The 15429-nt window shown below is 42.6% G+C and overlaps 1 protein-coding gene across 1 annotated transcript in view; it reads right to left on the bottom strand.

Moving 5' to 3' along the window:
- Positions 1-3149: 3149 nt before the first annotated feature.
- The window catches only part of LOC109915612 (semaphorin-7A-like), a 36905-nt gene continuing 24625 nt past the window's right edge, over positions 3150-15429 (bottom strand). The window contains exons 10-14 of the mRNA XM_020515265.2: positions 13547-13742; positions 8857-8972; positions 8574-8734; positions 7027-7082; positions 3150-5157 (exon numbers count right to left, since the gene is read on the bottom strand). Coding sequence (XP_020370854.2) covers positions 4799-5157; positions 7027-7082; positions 8574-8734; positions 8857-8972; positions 13547-13742 — 888 coding nt within the window. The 3' untranslated portion in view covers positions 3150-4798. The remainder of the gene's footprint in view (positions 5158-7026; positions 7083-8573; positions 8735-8856; positions 8973-13546; positions 13743-15429) is intronic.

Below are 15429 nucleotides of genomic sequence, written 5' to 3'. Positions count from 1 at the left end.
TTAGGATGTGGGTGCCTCTGGTTGGGCCAACATTTATTATCCAACACTAATTGCCCTTGAGAAAATTGTGCTGAACTGCCTTCCTGAACTGCTGCATTCCTAAGTATCCCACCATGCTTAGGTTCTAGGATTTTGACCCACTGACAGTGAAGGAACGACAATGTATTTCCAAATCAGCATGGTGTGCGTGTCTTGGAGGGCAACTTGAAGATGGTGGTGTTCCCATCAGCTCAGTGCATTTCTCTTTTTAGGTGGAGAGATAGAATCCAAACCCCCAATCAGAAACTTTACTCTCAATTTTGCTTCCATTGATTTTACAAATAGCACAGCCCTTTCTTAAACAAAAACGGAAATTTCTGGAGAAGCTCAGCAGATTTGGCAGCATCTATGGAGAGAAAGCAGCATCAATGTTTCAGATCGAATTGATGGTAGCTAGGTAAAGGTGGAGGTTTGGTAGGGTGGAGTTTGGGGGCTGTGGCAGGGAGGTGAAACAGTGAGCAATAGGTGGAGATGGAGCCCTGAATGAGATAAAGACAGTTAGGCAGACAACGGGATGGATAACAGTAAGCCAGGGAGAAAAAAAAGCTGATAATCAGAACCATAAGTCAGTTGAAAATGGATCAGCTGTGCTTAAAGCAGCCCATGCGAAGACAAGTCTGGGGTGTAGGGTTGGGTAAAGGTTGTGGGAGAAGGTGCTCAGGCCCTAAGATTATTAAATCGATATTGAGTCCCGAAGGCTGCAGGGTCCCCCAGTGAAAAGTGAGATGTGGTTCTTCCAGCTTGTGTTGAGCTTCACTGGAGCACTGCAGCAAGCCTGAGACAGAGATATTGGCCAGGGAAACACAGTTGTATATTGAATTGGCAGGTAAAGGAAGCTCAGGATTACATTTGCGGACATAACATAAGTGTCCTGCAAAGCGGTCACTCAGTCTGTGTTTTGTATAGATAGACCACATTGTGAGAAACGAATACAGTAGATAAGATTGAGAGAAGTGCAGGTAATTCACTGCTTCACTTGGAAGGCATGTCTGGGGCCTTGGATAGTGAGTGATAATGGGCAGATGTTACACCTTCTGTGATTGTGTGGGAAGATACTGTGCGGTATGGAGGGACTGGGACATGGAGGGATGGAGTGGTGCATGGTGGTGGTGGTGGTGTTGGGAGTAGAGGAGGAGTGGACCAGAATGTCCTGAAGGGAATAGCCCTTGGAGAAGGCTGACATGGGAGAGGAGGGAATGATGTGTCCAGTGAAAATATCAGGTACTCCTTACTTGGAATGAGTGGAGAGTAGATATTAAAAAGACAGTAGGTATCTTAGGTGTCAAATCAGTTCTCACTGCCAAGCTTCTCCTCTAATCTCTTCCTGCCCTGGATTCTCTGTTTTCTGATTTTCCCCCAAGCCAGAGACACCAGTGGAGTAACAGGTGAGGGTCAGTGTAAGGAGTCTCTGTGTTTTTCTTCCTTTCTCTCTTGCCATTCCCCACTCAGTCGCTTTTGCTGCCTTTCTACATTCTCATCCTGCCTTTAATTTATGTAAAAAAGCCCCCGCCAGTTGATGTCCCAAGGTAGTCAGAGATACCCTTACCACAGGGAGGGGTGTGGGGCCAGGGGGTGGGGAGGTGTGGGGGGCATCTGAAGGAAACCAAGCGATGCTAATCCTGCAAATATTTGTGCTGTGATATTACATTTCATACCAATTCATGGCAAAAATGTCAATTGGTAACTACTTGGAATGTGAATTAATAGTTCTTCAGTACAATTAATAGCAACTGATAGATTTCATTTATCCCAGATTCTGCCAGAAATGTTAGGAAACCAAGCGACTAGGTTGAGGGTGGACTTGAAAGAAATCAGTATTAACAGGGTCACAGTCTAAGGGTATGGGATAAACCATTTTGGACTGAAATGAGGAGACATTTCTTCACCAAAGAGTAGTGAGCCTGTGGAATTCTCTGCCAGGAAAGTGGTTGAGGTAAAGTCATTGAATGTTTTCTAGAAACAATTAGATTTCGTTCTTAGGGATCAAAGGGTATGGGGAGAAAGTGGGAACAAGATACTGAGATGGATCATGAGCCATGATCATACTGAATGGTGGAGCAGGCTTGAGAGCTGAATAATCTACTCCTGCCCCTATGTTTTAATGATGTTTAATAAGAAAACAGAGTTGGTTAAATGAATAAGGTTAAAGGCTGACAAATCCCCAGGGCCTGGTAATCTACGTCCCAGAGTATTAAAGGAAGTGACTCTGGAAATACTGGATGCATTAATGGTCATCTTCCAAAATTCTATCATCTCTAGAGCAGCTGCTACAGATTAATAATGGCAAACGTAATCCCACTATTTAAAAAGGGAGGGAGAGAAAAAGACAGAGAATTACAGAATTAATGTTTCAAACACAGTGCGCCTTCTTCAGAACTGTTTGGAAGAAGGGTCACTAAACTCAATTTTCACACTATTTTCTCTCCACAGATGATGCTACACCTGCTGAGTTTCTCCAGTAATTGGTGCTTTGATTTGTATAGACAACTTGTTTACTACCGTAATCACCTTTTCAAAAAAGTTGATCAAGCATCAGCTGTGATCTTCTTGAATGACAGGGAGCTTTGAGGGGCCAAATGGCCTACTCCTGCTCTTATTTTTTAAGCACGATGGATGCTTGACAAATCCATACTCGCTCTCTCTGATCCACTGAAAAATTTGAGAAAGTTCAGTCATTTACAGGCTGGTGTAATTTCCCAACCATAGACGATAGGCTAACTCCCATTCCCTGTTTTCCCTCTCGAATACTGGAATGGAATGTGCAGCTCTATAATGAAGTGAAACAGTTCTGTTCAGGCCATGCTTTCTGGTCACTTGGTGTGACAGAATTGTAAAAAAAATAATTTCAAAGCTTTTCATCTTGTATTTACCAGAACCAAGATGAAAATGGCAAATTTCACAATCACAACAATGGCCCTGCCGTATAAATTTCTGTAACTGTACAAAATAGAAATACTGTTCCTCTTTATATTGCTATTGTTGCGAATTGTCCTGATCAGTGCCGGACAAAAAGCTGCAACAGAATGTGACTTATTTTCAGCAATAATCTGTTAGAAACACTAAAAACCAGCAATCATTCAAATAAATACGGAAATATCATCATACACATATTTGCTTGTTCTTAAATGCACATTTAAGGGTAATTCTTTCATGCTAGCATAGATTATTACTTCACATTATTTAAAATCAGTTCTTTTAAGGAAAAGTATTGAATTTTTCCAAAGTTATACAGAAAGAGACATAAATTTGCAAATGAGGAACTGGATAAAGGTGCTCAGTGTTTGGTGACAAAATACAGTTATAGAGTCATACAGCATGGAAACAGACCTTTTGGTCCAACCAGTTTACACTGATTATGTTCCAAAACCAAACTAGTCCCATCTGAGACTGGGGAATTTTTTCTATCTTGAAGGCTCTGTGCAAATGCAAGTTGTTGTTGTAAAATAAATCTAGCCCTGGGTTTCAAAATTGGCTTCCCTTACTGGAATTACATGCACTCAAAGTGAAAGACGTCCCAAGACTCAGTATTGCTGCTGGTTCAGTGAAATAGAGTTGATGCAGTTAACTAGTTCAGCAACAACGGATTCCTTGGGCACTGGTTAAAATACCTGTGCTGGTGTTCAGCCTTGTTACTTGTACTTGCAGCCTGGATATTTATGGCTTGGTGCTGTAAAAAACACATTGGTTACAATACCAAGTAATTTCTGTTCATTTGTCAAAATACAACAATGAGCTAAATCGAACAAAGCTAGATGCATAAAGATGAAATGGGCATTCAAGAGAATGATGCTTCTTGTTCAGTTGCTATGGTTGAGAATCATCACTGTCATCATTAGCAGTGAGTGGCTAATGCTGGCTGCACAGCTCAAGAAGGCTCGGTTTAACCTCAAAAATCACAATCCATCTTTAAAAACACTTGAAAATCTCTGCTGAAAATGCTGAAAACTGCACAGTGTCAGACTGTCCCATAGGTTTGTGCTCTGTTTACTCTCTCAAAACAAAGTCACAAAACCAGAAGCAGCTCACATTGCACAAGTCTAATCAGGCTTCACAGAGTCACTTGTGGTTTCACTTTCTGTTACACAAGACATAACAATCACTCTGTAACAGCATTTCTCACACTAAACAGTATGTGAAATGTTTCACTGACTGGGCCAGCATTTATTGACCATCCCTAATTGCCCCTAAGAAGGTGCTAGTGACCTGCCATCTCGACCTGCTGCAGTCTGTGTTGTGCAGGTACGCCCAGTGTGGTTAAGGAGGGGGTTCCAGGACGTTAATTCAGCAAAAATGGTGGAGAGATATCATTCCAAATGTCCTCCCATTCTTCAGCGTCTGACCTATCAGCATAACTTTCTGTACCTTTCTCTCTCTATTGTTGGTTCAGCATCCATTCTCAACATATCGATCCACCACTGAAATGGAGTTCCAATCACGCAAAGAAATGAAGATTTGGAACAAATATGCCCTATAAAGAGCTGAGCTGTAAAATCTGTAAATGGTTGTATATTTAATCTTTGAAAGAGCCTAATGTTCTGTTCAGAGGAGGGTCCAAAGACTAAATTGCAATTCCCAAACAGATAATGGAGTTCATTTCACCTTCCTTTGGCGTGTCACTTGGCTGTTGAGGTAGAGCTATTGAGAATATTTCAGTGAATTTACCCTAAATACATCGCAGCAGCAATCCAAACTAGAAGCACAGACAAGTTATTTCCAATCTCTGCTGCAAGAGGACAAGAGAGAGTGTCATTGCTCAAATTCAGTGCAAGAAGAGAGCCACAACTATTATGGAAACAGAGTAGACAGCAATACTGTATCTGGTTAAATACATCGAAGATCCACTGTCCTTAATCAAATATGATGTATGAACCTGTTCACGTCCTCCTTCACTTGAAACACATCGGTACGAGCTACCTCCATATTCTGCAAGGTTGCTTATGAAGAAAAGGCATTCATCTTCATTCGGAGAACAGTCCTGTGTCTGACCCTGCACCCTCCACGAGTAATGTGCATGATGGGATTGCTTTGGGCACGAAAGGTACACTGAGCCACTTCCCTCCAGGATGAGAGCGGGATTCGCATCTTGACTCTCTCTCTCTGAGGAATAGTAAACTGCAACTAGGAATAAAGGAAATCAAAACCATTAGTACTCAATCTTATAAAAGCTGCCTTAAAACATTTCTAGTGTGAGAATACTTGAGATCCGACACTTCAGGGTTCAATTATTTCTTGCCTTTGTTTCAGTTTAGACAGACACCTCAAAGAGCCATAAACATTCAGATCACCAAACGATCTTCCCCCTCTATCCTTGCCAGCTCTACATTCTTTGACAGAACAATCCAAACTGTTCGCACTGCCCTACACTGTCTGGACTCGGACTGTTCCTCACCTTCAAATTGTTCTGCAATGACATTTGGAGGGAACTTGCAGAAAGTGGTGTTCCCATGTCCCTGTTCCCTCGCCCTTCTTGGTGGCAGAATTCATGGGTTTGGAAGTGCTGTCTAGGGAGTCTTAGTGAGTTGCTGCAGTGCATCTTATAGATGGTACACACGGCTGCCCCTGTGTGTCACTGATCTACCAGTTACTGATCAAACCATTGAGCTGGCTGCATTGTCCTGATTCTGTGCTGAATATTCCATTCCCAATACCAAAAGATTCCCATTCCCATTCGGGAACAACCCCGATCAGCCTAGCTCCAGTTTGTGGCTGCTAATTCCCACAATTTTAACCAGTCCAACACGACCCCCCTTACCCCTCCGCCCCACCTCCCGTAGCCTCGTTGGTCTATGGGAAACAAAGAGTGTAAATTTTTTTTATTTATTCATTCATTCACAGGATGAGCGGCATCACTGGCCAGGCAGCATTTATTGCCCATCCCTAATTGCCCAGAGGGCAGTTAAGAGTCAACCACATTGCTGTGGGTCTGGAGTCACATGTAGGCCAGACCAGGTAAGGATGGCAGTTTCCTTCACTAAAGGACATTAGTGAACCAGATGGGTTTTTCCGACAGTCAACAATGGATTCACAATCATCATTAGATTCTTAATTCCAGATATTTAGTAAATTCAAATTCCACCATCTGCCATGGCAGGATTAGAACCCAGGTCTCCAGAACGTTATCTGGGTCTCTGGACTAACAGTCCAGCATTAATCATGCTGCTTAACAACTGCTCAGGCCCTTCACAGAAGCCCACCTCCAGTTAAAATCCTCTCCAAATTAGGGGTCATTTTCACATATTTTTCTGGTGGGGAATCTACATGATTGGGTGGAAGTTCAATTTGTCACCTTTCCCGAATTTTACTCTCCATTAAAGGCACTGAAGGAGCAGAGCTCAACACGTGACCTCAAGGACTCTTTCAGTGAGAGATTCAGTCAAATTACTTTCCACTCCCCTTCACCCCCAGGAACATGTGAATTCTCAATTTGCAAAACATGAGTAGTGTGGACAGTTAACGGTATGTGGGATTCTTTATAAAAGGTCAGCGATTGAAAAAAGGTCATTGCAGAACAGAAAACAAAAAAATTCTGGAAACCAGAATTCAGGGGTCTGGCAGCATCCATTGAGAGAGAGAGAGCAAGCTGACATTGAACCTCAATGACTCTTCATCATTGCAGAACAGTTTGAAGCCGAGGAACGCTCTGAGCCCAGAGGACAGTGCAGGGCATTGGGAGAAGGTAAATATTTAAAAAGGACAGGAAGTTGGGTGCCACTTCATAACTTTGAAACAAATTGGACAGTTTGGAATGTTAAAATGAGAAGAGATTACAATATCTTTTGGAAGTTGTTGTAGTTTCAATCAGAAATGTTTCTGATTATTTTGTCTCTGTAGTTGAGCTGCGCAGAGAAATCATCCACTCACTGTATCAAGTGACCTTCTTAACTGCTGTGCTGTTGTAACCTATAACTTTGAAATGAACTGAGACCCTGATTCCATGGCTACAGCAATGAGTGAAAATCTCTGCACTGTCTCTCAGTGGAATCTCACCTTTTTCTGAAGGACATTTCTTGGGATCACCATTTTCAAGATCTTGGATAAGGTTTCTGTAAAGATAAATGCAATGTTGAGGTAAGTCTGGGTGCTGCAGTTTAGTGGCTCCAATTCTTCCCTCTGTGAGGTTAGTTACAGTACGGTAGTGCTTTCACAGCCTTCACATTACAAAAGGGAGATGATCACCAGGGCACAATTGGACTTCATTTCAAAAAGAATCAGTGATTTCCTGATTGCCTCTTACTTGCACATGTCTTGGTTTGTAAAATATTTTAGGGATAAGGGAGATTCTGCTGTCCATGTCCTGACTCACACTGAGTCCTCTTCATTGATCATTCCACTGCTCAGTGGTCTCCACTGGCTTCCAGTGCAATTTAAAGCACAGTTTGGTGCTGTTTAATAGGAATTGCACTGGACAGAATACTGGTAACATGGGTGCTACCCTGTCTGTAACTAACAGAAATGGCAGCAGAGTGGGACACTCCTGTCAGACCTCCTCTGTCCTGTCTGTTCTTTTTCCATCTTTTTCCTTTTAGTTTCTTCTCTCTCCTCAGCACCAGAGGTGAATATTGTCGCGGCAGGTACCGGCAGCAAGTCCCCAGGGTAGCAAACCCTGCAGCAGTTCGTGGACTGCAAGCCCCAGAGCAGCGCAGGGAGCAGCCCAGGAGCAGCACATGGGGAAGCAGCCCTGGAGCATCACGCAGGCAGCATGTCCCAGGAGCCGGCAGTGGGAGCAAGACCAGGCAGCCTGAGGTGAGCGGGAGCAGGCAGCCCGAGGCCGTGAGATCAGGAGCAGGCAGCTTGAGGCAGCAGTGAGAGTGAAGTCAAGCCTTGTAAGGAATGAGAGCCCAGGATTGCGATGTTCAACTATTAACTGTGTTTCTTTGTTTTACTTTTTAACGCTTACTTTATTTTTCTGTTTTGTACTAAGGTTCTGTGCCTAGGTACTATGTACCTAAGATGGCGCTGTAAATGGCAGCTTGTAAACTTTTCACTGTATTGATGCAAGTGAGTATAAAACAATAAAAGCCAGCTCTAAATCTACTGGGGAATTGGCATTCTCTTGCGCATTGTAAACAATAGTAATGAATACTGTACTGGGCATTGTAACGGCCATTTATGGGCAACCTCAGGATGTCCCAAAGCACTTTGCAGCCAGTGAAGTACTCTTGAAAATGTCATCATTTTCCTAATGTAGGAAACGTAGCAGCTCCCACAAGCAGCAGTGCGGTGTTCAGGCGATAAGCTACGTTCAGTGACTTTGTCTGACTAGATATTGGCAATGAGAGAGCCCCACACCCTACATATCATTGAAATAATGTCACAGGATCTTCTGCATCCCCCTTAGGCAGCAGGATGGGCAGAAAGGAGTTCAGTTTAAGGTCTCACCACAATGGAAGTACCTTGAGAGTGTGAGGTGTACTGCCTCAAGACTGCACTGGACTTTCAGCCTCAATTAGTTTCCCTTGGGAGAACAGCAGGTGGGGCTTTGGAAAAATTAAGAGGAGGGATTTGAAATACGGAAAACGGTTCTCCAGACGTACCCAGAGGGAGGTGTGATGGGGACACAATTCTTCTCTCTGGCATTCCAAGCACAGTAGGGGTCTCTGGCCATGATGCAGCTCCCACAGCTCTTATTATATTTTTCACACTGCACCAGTGGGAACCGGACTACCTCTTTAGCAGTGGTAACATACAGGAGTTTCTAGAAAGACAAGTAAAAATGTTAATTTCACTGCCTTTTCTTCCTAAAACAGAGAAAAAAAGATTCCTTCTACTATCTTTCATTTTCAGGTCAGATGGATGACCCGTGACCTTTATACTTACAGCTTCAGAGTCTAGGGACATTGATGAGATTGGTCCTGGCTCCTTTAGAATTGTAAGTTCTGAAATGATGAAGATTGACTGTCCGATTTCCAGAACTTTCTGGATTTTACTATCTCCTGTGGGGAGAAAAGTGAGACTCAAGGTTTCAACAGTGTCAAAACATGGTGAATTCACAATCCTTATTATTGAATATCTGGCAGCAGAAATCTCTAGAAGGGTCAAAAGCCCCAACATGACAAATGGGGCCTTCAATATTCATGAAATTTAAGATGAAGAAATGAGTCACAATTTCTCAATGGAGCCAATGGTAATCGTTTCCATGGAAGAGTTTAGATGAGGAAGTCACAAAGATTGACAAAAACATCAGGAGAAATGTCATGTTCTTCTTCCAAAAACTGCCATAGCGTCTTTAACTCATCCTGGGTGACGTGGGCCTTGGTTTTACATCTCCACAAATGCCACCATGTCCAATTTTACATTAGACACACAACAGAAGTTTAATCAATCTTCCATTTACTGATAAAACTAGAAACAAAACGTGAGGCCATTCATCCTATGAAGCTCATTATGTCACTTGATTGGCTTTGGGGTTAGTTTGCATCAGAAAAGAATTGCTTTCTCTTGATATTTAATCAAATTCACATTCACACAAGGCCAGAAAGCAAATTCCTGTCAAATCCTGATACATTCTGGGCATTAGCTTCGGATTGTTATTCTATTGGGTATCAGGTTGTGCTTATATGTAACTTCCTCCAGTGTTTAGTCTTAATTTGCTAGGAAATGTGCCACTGAGATGCAAAATTATTAGCATGTCACTTCGAGGAGATCAATAATGTCCTTCAGGAAACAGCCACCTGACAGAGAGTTGAACAGAGAATAGAATCCAAGTTGATTTTTGGGGCGAATTTAACATCCCTGAAGCAATGGTGAATTCACAGTAACATTCTACACATTGGCTGACTGAAGTCACTGGAATAGAAAAACTTAATAAAAATTATATCTGATAGCCAATACTGCCAGATTTTGAGAGAGGAATTCTCCAGATGGTCCTGGACAACATTTTGCTCTCTCAATCAACAACTAAATATGACAATCTGGTCATTCATCTCATTGATGACAGTTGGAACTTGGTATACAAACTGATTGCAGTCATTGCCTAATTAACTACAGTTTCACTTCAAAACAGGTCATTTGGCTGGGAAAGGGTTTAGGACATCATGAGGATGGGAAAGGTGCTATATAAATGCAAGTCCTTTACTTGTTCATCCTAGCATACTGCTACACAATCTGCCATCTGACAGATTGACTCCCATTTTGGGGGACGTGTTTTTGGTTCTTTCAAAGTTTCTGGGAATTCTACCACAAACATCAGGATATTAGCAGCGAGCCCAATGAGACAACCATTGAACCGGACCAGTCAATAGAGAGATCCATGGTGGAGGAGTCGAATTAGACCCCTCAGAGGGCCATTGCCATAGGCTCAATATGTATGGTCAAACCGTCAGGAAACATGTGAGCACCAGGTTCATCAGCCGCACAAAGTAGCACAAAACGTCACCCAAGCACAATGCACCACCATCCATGCTCAAGACCAATTACAACATTGTGATCAAACCAGCAGACAAAGGAGGAGCCATCATCATACAGAATAGAACAGTTTACTGCAAAGAAGTGTACCGACAACTGAACAACCAGGAACAGTACAGACAATTACCTGCCGAACCGACCAGAGAACACACCCATGAACTCAACAGGTTGATCGAGACTTTTGATCCAGTCCTTCAGAGTACCCTACACACTCTCATCCCGCATACTTCTTGCATAGGAGACTTCTACTGCCTTCCGAGGATTCAGAAAGTCAACACACCTGGATGTCCCATTGTATCAGGCAACGGGACCCTGTGTGAGAACCTCTCTGGCTATGTCAAGGGCATCTTGAAACCCATTGTACAAAGAATTCCCAGCTTCTATCGCAACACTGCAGATTTCCTACAGAAACTCAACACCCATGGACCAGTCGAACCAGAAACACTCCTTGTCACAATGGATGTTTTGGCACTCTACACCAGCATTCCCACCAAGATGGCATCGCTGCAAAAGCATCAGTACTCAATACCAACAACTGCCAATTTCCAGACGCCAACCTACAACTCATCTGCTTCATCCTCGACCACAACGTTTTCACCTTCGACAACCAGTTCTTCATTCAGACACACGGAACAGCCAAATTTCCACCCCAATATTCCAACATTTTCGAACAAGTTTGAGCAAGGCTTCATTGCTGCCCAACCAATGCTATACACCAGTTACACTGATGACATTTTCTTCCTTTGGCAAAGAATCATTGAAACAACTACATAGTGATATCAACAAGTTTCATCCCACCATCAGACTTACCATGGACTACTCTTCAGAATCAATTTCATTCTTGGACACATGCATTTCAATCAAGGATGGACACCTCAGCACCTCACTCTACAGCAAGTATACGATAGCCTCATGATGTTGCACTTCTACCCTAATCTTTTTTTAAAAAGCCATGCTCTACAGACAAGCCCTATGCGTAAACAGGATCTGTTCAGATAAGGAGAAACATGATGGACAACTAAAGGTGTTGAAGGATGCCCTCATAAGAATGGGATATGATGATCAACTCATCGATCGACAGTTCTGAAGTGCCACAGCGAAAATCTGTAATGACCTGTTTGGAAGACAGACATGGATACGACCAATAGGGTACCCTTCGTCATCCAGTACTTCCCCAGAGTGGAGAGACTATGCCATATTCTTCGCAGCCTTCAACATTTATCGATGACGATGAGCACCTTGCTACTATGTTCCCTACACCTCCACTCTCGCCTTCAAACAACCACCAAACCTTAAACAGACCATTGTTCACAGCCAATTACCCAGCCTTTGGGACAACATCAACCACAACACCACACAACCCTGCTATGGCAACCTCTGCAAAGACATGTCAAGATCATCGACGTGGATACCACCATCATGTGTGGGAACACCACCCACCACGTACACAGCAGATACTCATGTGACTCAGCCAACGTTGTCTATCTCATACGCTGCAGGCAAGGATGCTCTGAGGCATAGTACATTGGAGAAGTCATGCAGACGCTATGACAGCGGATGAATGGATACCATGCAATAATCACCAGACAGGAATGTTCCCTCCCAGTGGGGGAGCACTTCAGCGGTCAAGGGCATTCAGCCTCCAATCTTCGGTTAAGCGTCTTCCAAGGTGGACTTCGAGATACACAACAATGCAAAATTGCTGAGCAGAGGCTGATAGCCAAGTTCAGTACCCATGAGGATGGCATCAACCTTGATCTTGGGTTCATATCATACTACAGGTGACCCCACCACACTATATACGCACACAAACACACATACACACACTCCCTCACACACACACACACACATATATAAATCTATGGGGTGAATTATTGCATCCAAGATATTTGTGTATTTATAGATACATTCTATTTTGTTAAAAAAAAATAAACCAGCCTGACGCCAGGTTAAAACACCGACAGATTCTAAACAAGGCCTCACACCCAAAATGTCTGACTGAGATGTCACCTCTTGTATACACTGTTAAATCCTTTATCTTGGGCAATGACTTGAAAAAAATTCTGGGATTTGCATTTTAATCAGTAGAAATCTGCTTCGCCTTTCTAACTGATTATGGATTCAACAGGAGGCAGTCAGCAAGACATTTCTAGGGTTGTTACCTTTCTGCTTTTAAGTTCTCGGTTGTATACCTCCTCTTCCACCTGAGGAAGGAGCAGATCTATGAAAACTGGTGTTTTGAAATAAATCTGTTGGACTATAACCTGGTGTTGTGTGATTTCCCAAAGAACCATCAGACATAAGATTAGACCATTCAGCCCATCAGGTCTGCTCTGCACAAGGTTTACTTTTCTTTCAAGGGATGTGATGCTCACTGACAAGTCAGCTTTGTTGCCTATCCTGATCTGACCTTGCTCAGCCATTGCAGAGGCTGACCATTGAAGGCCCATGCAGGCCAGATAAGGTAAGGATGGTAGATTTACTTCCCTAAAGCTACAACTGATGGTAGCTTCATGGGCACCATTACTGAGCCGTATATTCCAGATTTATTAAGTGTGGGATTTGATTTCTTGACTCCAGAGCATTACTGTCTGGATTACTAATCCAGTGACATTACCACTTTGTGTGAATTATATGGAGACAAGGTGCGAGGGGCAAGTGGAAATGATAAGGAAAACTATGAAGATAGTAGCACCACAAACAAAAAGCATTTTCACCAAAGCCTCCTTCAGGAAACAACGTAAAATAAGGAGACCCTGCTTCTGCACGGCTTTACTCACAGAAAGATCTGAAATTTTATTCCACTGTCGAAAATGTCCATTTGAATAGATGATGGAAGTGGATTCAATGTCTTATATTTGAAGAAGAATAGAAAAATACTTGAAGGTAAAGGTTCCCGGGCTACAAGGAAACAGTAAGAGAGTAAATTGGATGGAGGAGAGGGACAGAATGGCTTCTGTCTGTGCTGTGTAATACTGTGGGGTGTTCCATTATGTTTTAGCTTGGCACAAATGGGAATCAATATTTAGGATATCAAATCATTTACAAGTGGTAAAGTCAGATATCTTCTCTTCGAGACAAACTATTACGTTGCAAGACCTACCCATAGCCAGGAAAAGGACGTAGAACACTGTTCCATTGAAGCTAACAACAGAATCCACGACGATTTTCTTGAAAAGATCCTCATTCTGGATGACGAGGGGACCTTTTCCAATGGGATGGATTAGACTCTCCATTTCAGGATGGTGTCTCACTACGCTCAGTACATTACTTTGCAGTTCTTGAGTATTAGTCCCACACTGCACAATGTGAGAAGAATAGAAGACTGTAAGTTAGCTATTGACAAGATGCACTTTGAATTCCCTCTACACCACATGGTCTCCTTTCCAACATGGAGGACTAGAGACCCCCTCGCATTCAAAGATACTGAATCTAATCTTGCTCACGTTCTGACCCTAAGTTGGGGTGACCCCAGAGTGAAAGAGAGGGGATTGTGACAGGTGACAGAGTTCAGAGGGGCATGGGCAAAACAACAAGTTATGAACTTCAAAGGAGCCAAAATTTCTAATGAAATAATCTCCCATCGCTCCACTGGAGACAGGATTGGAGTCAGAGCTGAATACAGGACTATCCCATCTCAGACTCTCCTCCACAGTCACAATTGTATGTTGGAGCTTGTGGCTCCCATTGCACAGTACATGACCCACAGTTTAAGCATTCTTGCTCTAAGATGTCTGTTTTATGGCCAGCGACTCATTTGGATTGATTGGCCTGAAAATGAAATGTAGAAATGATAGTGAAAAGAATTGAAGTCAAGTATAAAAAGGTTTTCTGTAAAATGATTTGTGAAAATGAGATGTAGAAAATAGCCAATTCAACCAATCAGAAAAGAGGTAAGAAAATTGACATCTAGACACAGCCTCAATCAAAATTTAGAAGAAAAGTTATCACAAAAAGATTGTGTTTGATTGGATTTGATCAGTTTAGTCATGGGGAGATTGGATGGTATAGTGGTTCACACTGAACTTCACCCTCTGGAGTCAGTGAAGAAACAAAGTTTGAACAAATCAAACATCTGACCCGTGATATTTGTCTAGGTCAATATTCGTGGAGCACCAGCTAAGGGCCAGTTACATCAGTAAATTCTGGGTTATCAGATTTTACTGAAAATTACTTCTCAATGTGAGATATTTATGCTGAGTGTGTGCAAGAGACCAGTCTTTGATACAGACATTGTCAGCAGTTTACTGTAGTCAGTTTAATTAGGGGATAATTCTACTCAACTCCACCTTCAATAGATTTTGAAGGTACTGTCCAGTCAACTGGACAAGTAGGTGCCATTAAATTGTGTATGCTCGTCTCACATTTGAATGCCAGTCGTCTCATTATGAATTCTTATGTGAATTCAATTCTCGTCTTATTGCTACAGGAAAGATGTTCAGCTGGAAAGGGGTCAGAACAGATTTTACAGGACATTGCTGGAATTGGAGAGTTTGAGCTATAGGGAAAGGCTGAATAGGCTGGGACCTTTCTCCCCTGTGAGTGTCGGAGGTTGAAGATTGACCTTATAGATGTTTATAAAATCATGAGAAGCGTGGATAGGGTGAATAGCCAATGTGAAAATACCCACGATAGGGGAGTCCAAGACTAGAGAACCTAAGTTTAAGGTGAAGGGAGAAAGATTTAAAAGGGACCTGAGGGGCAACATTTTCATGCAGAGGGTGGTGCATGTGTGGAACAAGCTGCCAGAAGAAGTGGTGGAGGCTTGTACAATTACAACATTTAAAAGGCATCTGGGTGGGTATATAAATAGGAAGTGTTTACAGGAATATGGACCAAATGCTGGCAAATGGGACTAGATCAGTTTAGGATATCTGATCTGCATGGACGAGTTGAACTGAAGGGTCTGTTTCTGTGCTATATAGCTCTATGACTCTATAACTCAACTCTGCCGTTCAAATTGCTGTAAATTTTATTTCTTCACCG

This window comes from Rhincodon typus, chromosome 36 (genome assembly GCF_021869965.1).
Source record: "Rhincodon typus isolate 14 chromosome 36, sRhiTyp1.1, whole genome shotgun sequence".
Taxonomy (NCBI): Eukaryota; Metazoa; Chordata; class Chondrichthyes; order Orectolobiformes; family Rhincodontidae; genus Rhincodon; species Rhincodon typus.
The sequence above is the reverse complement of the archived record's forward strand: the minus strand, read 5'-3'. Positions and strand labels throughout refer to the sequence as shown.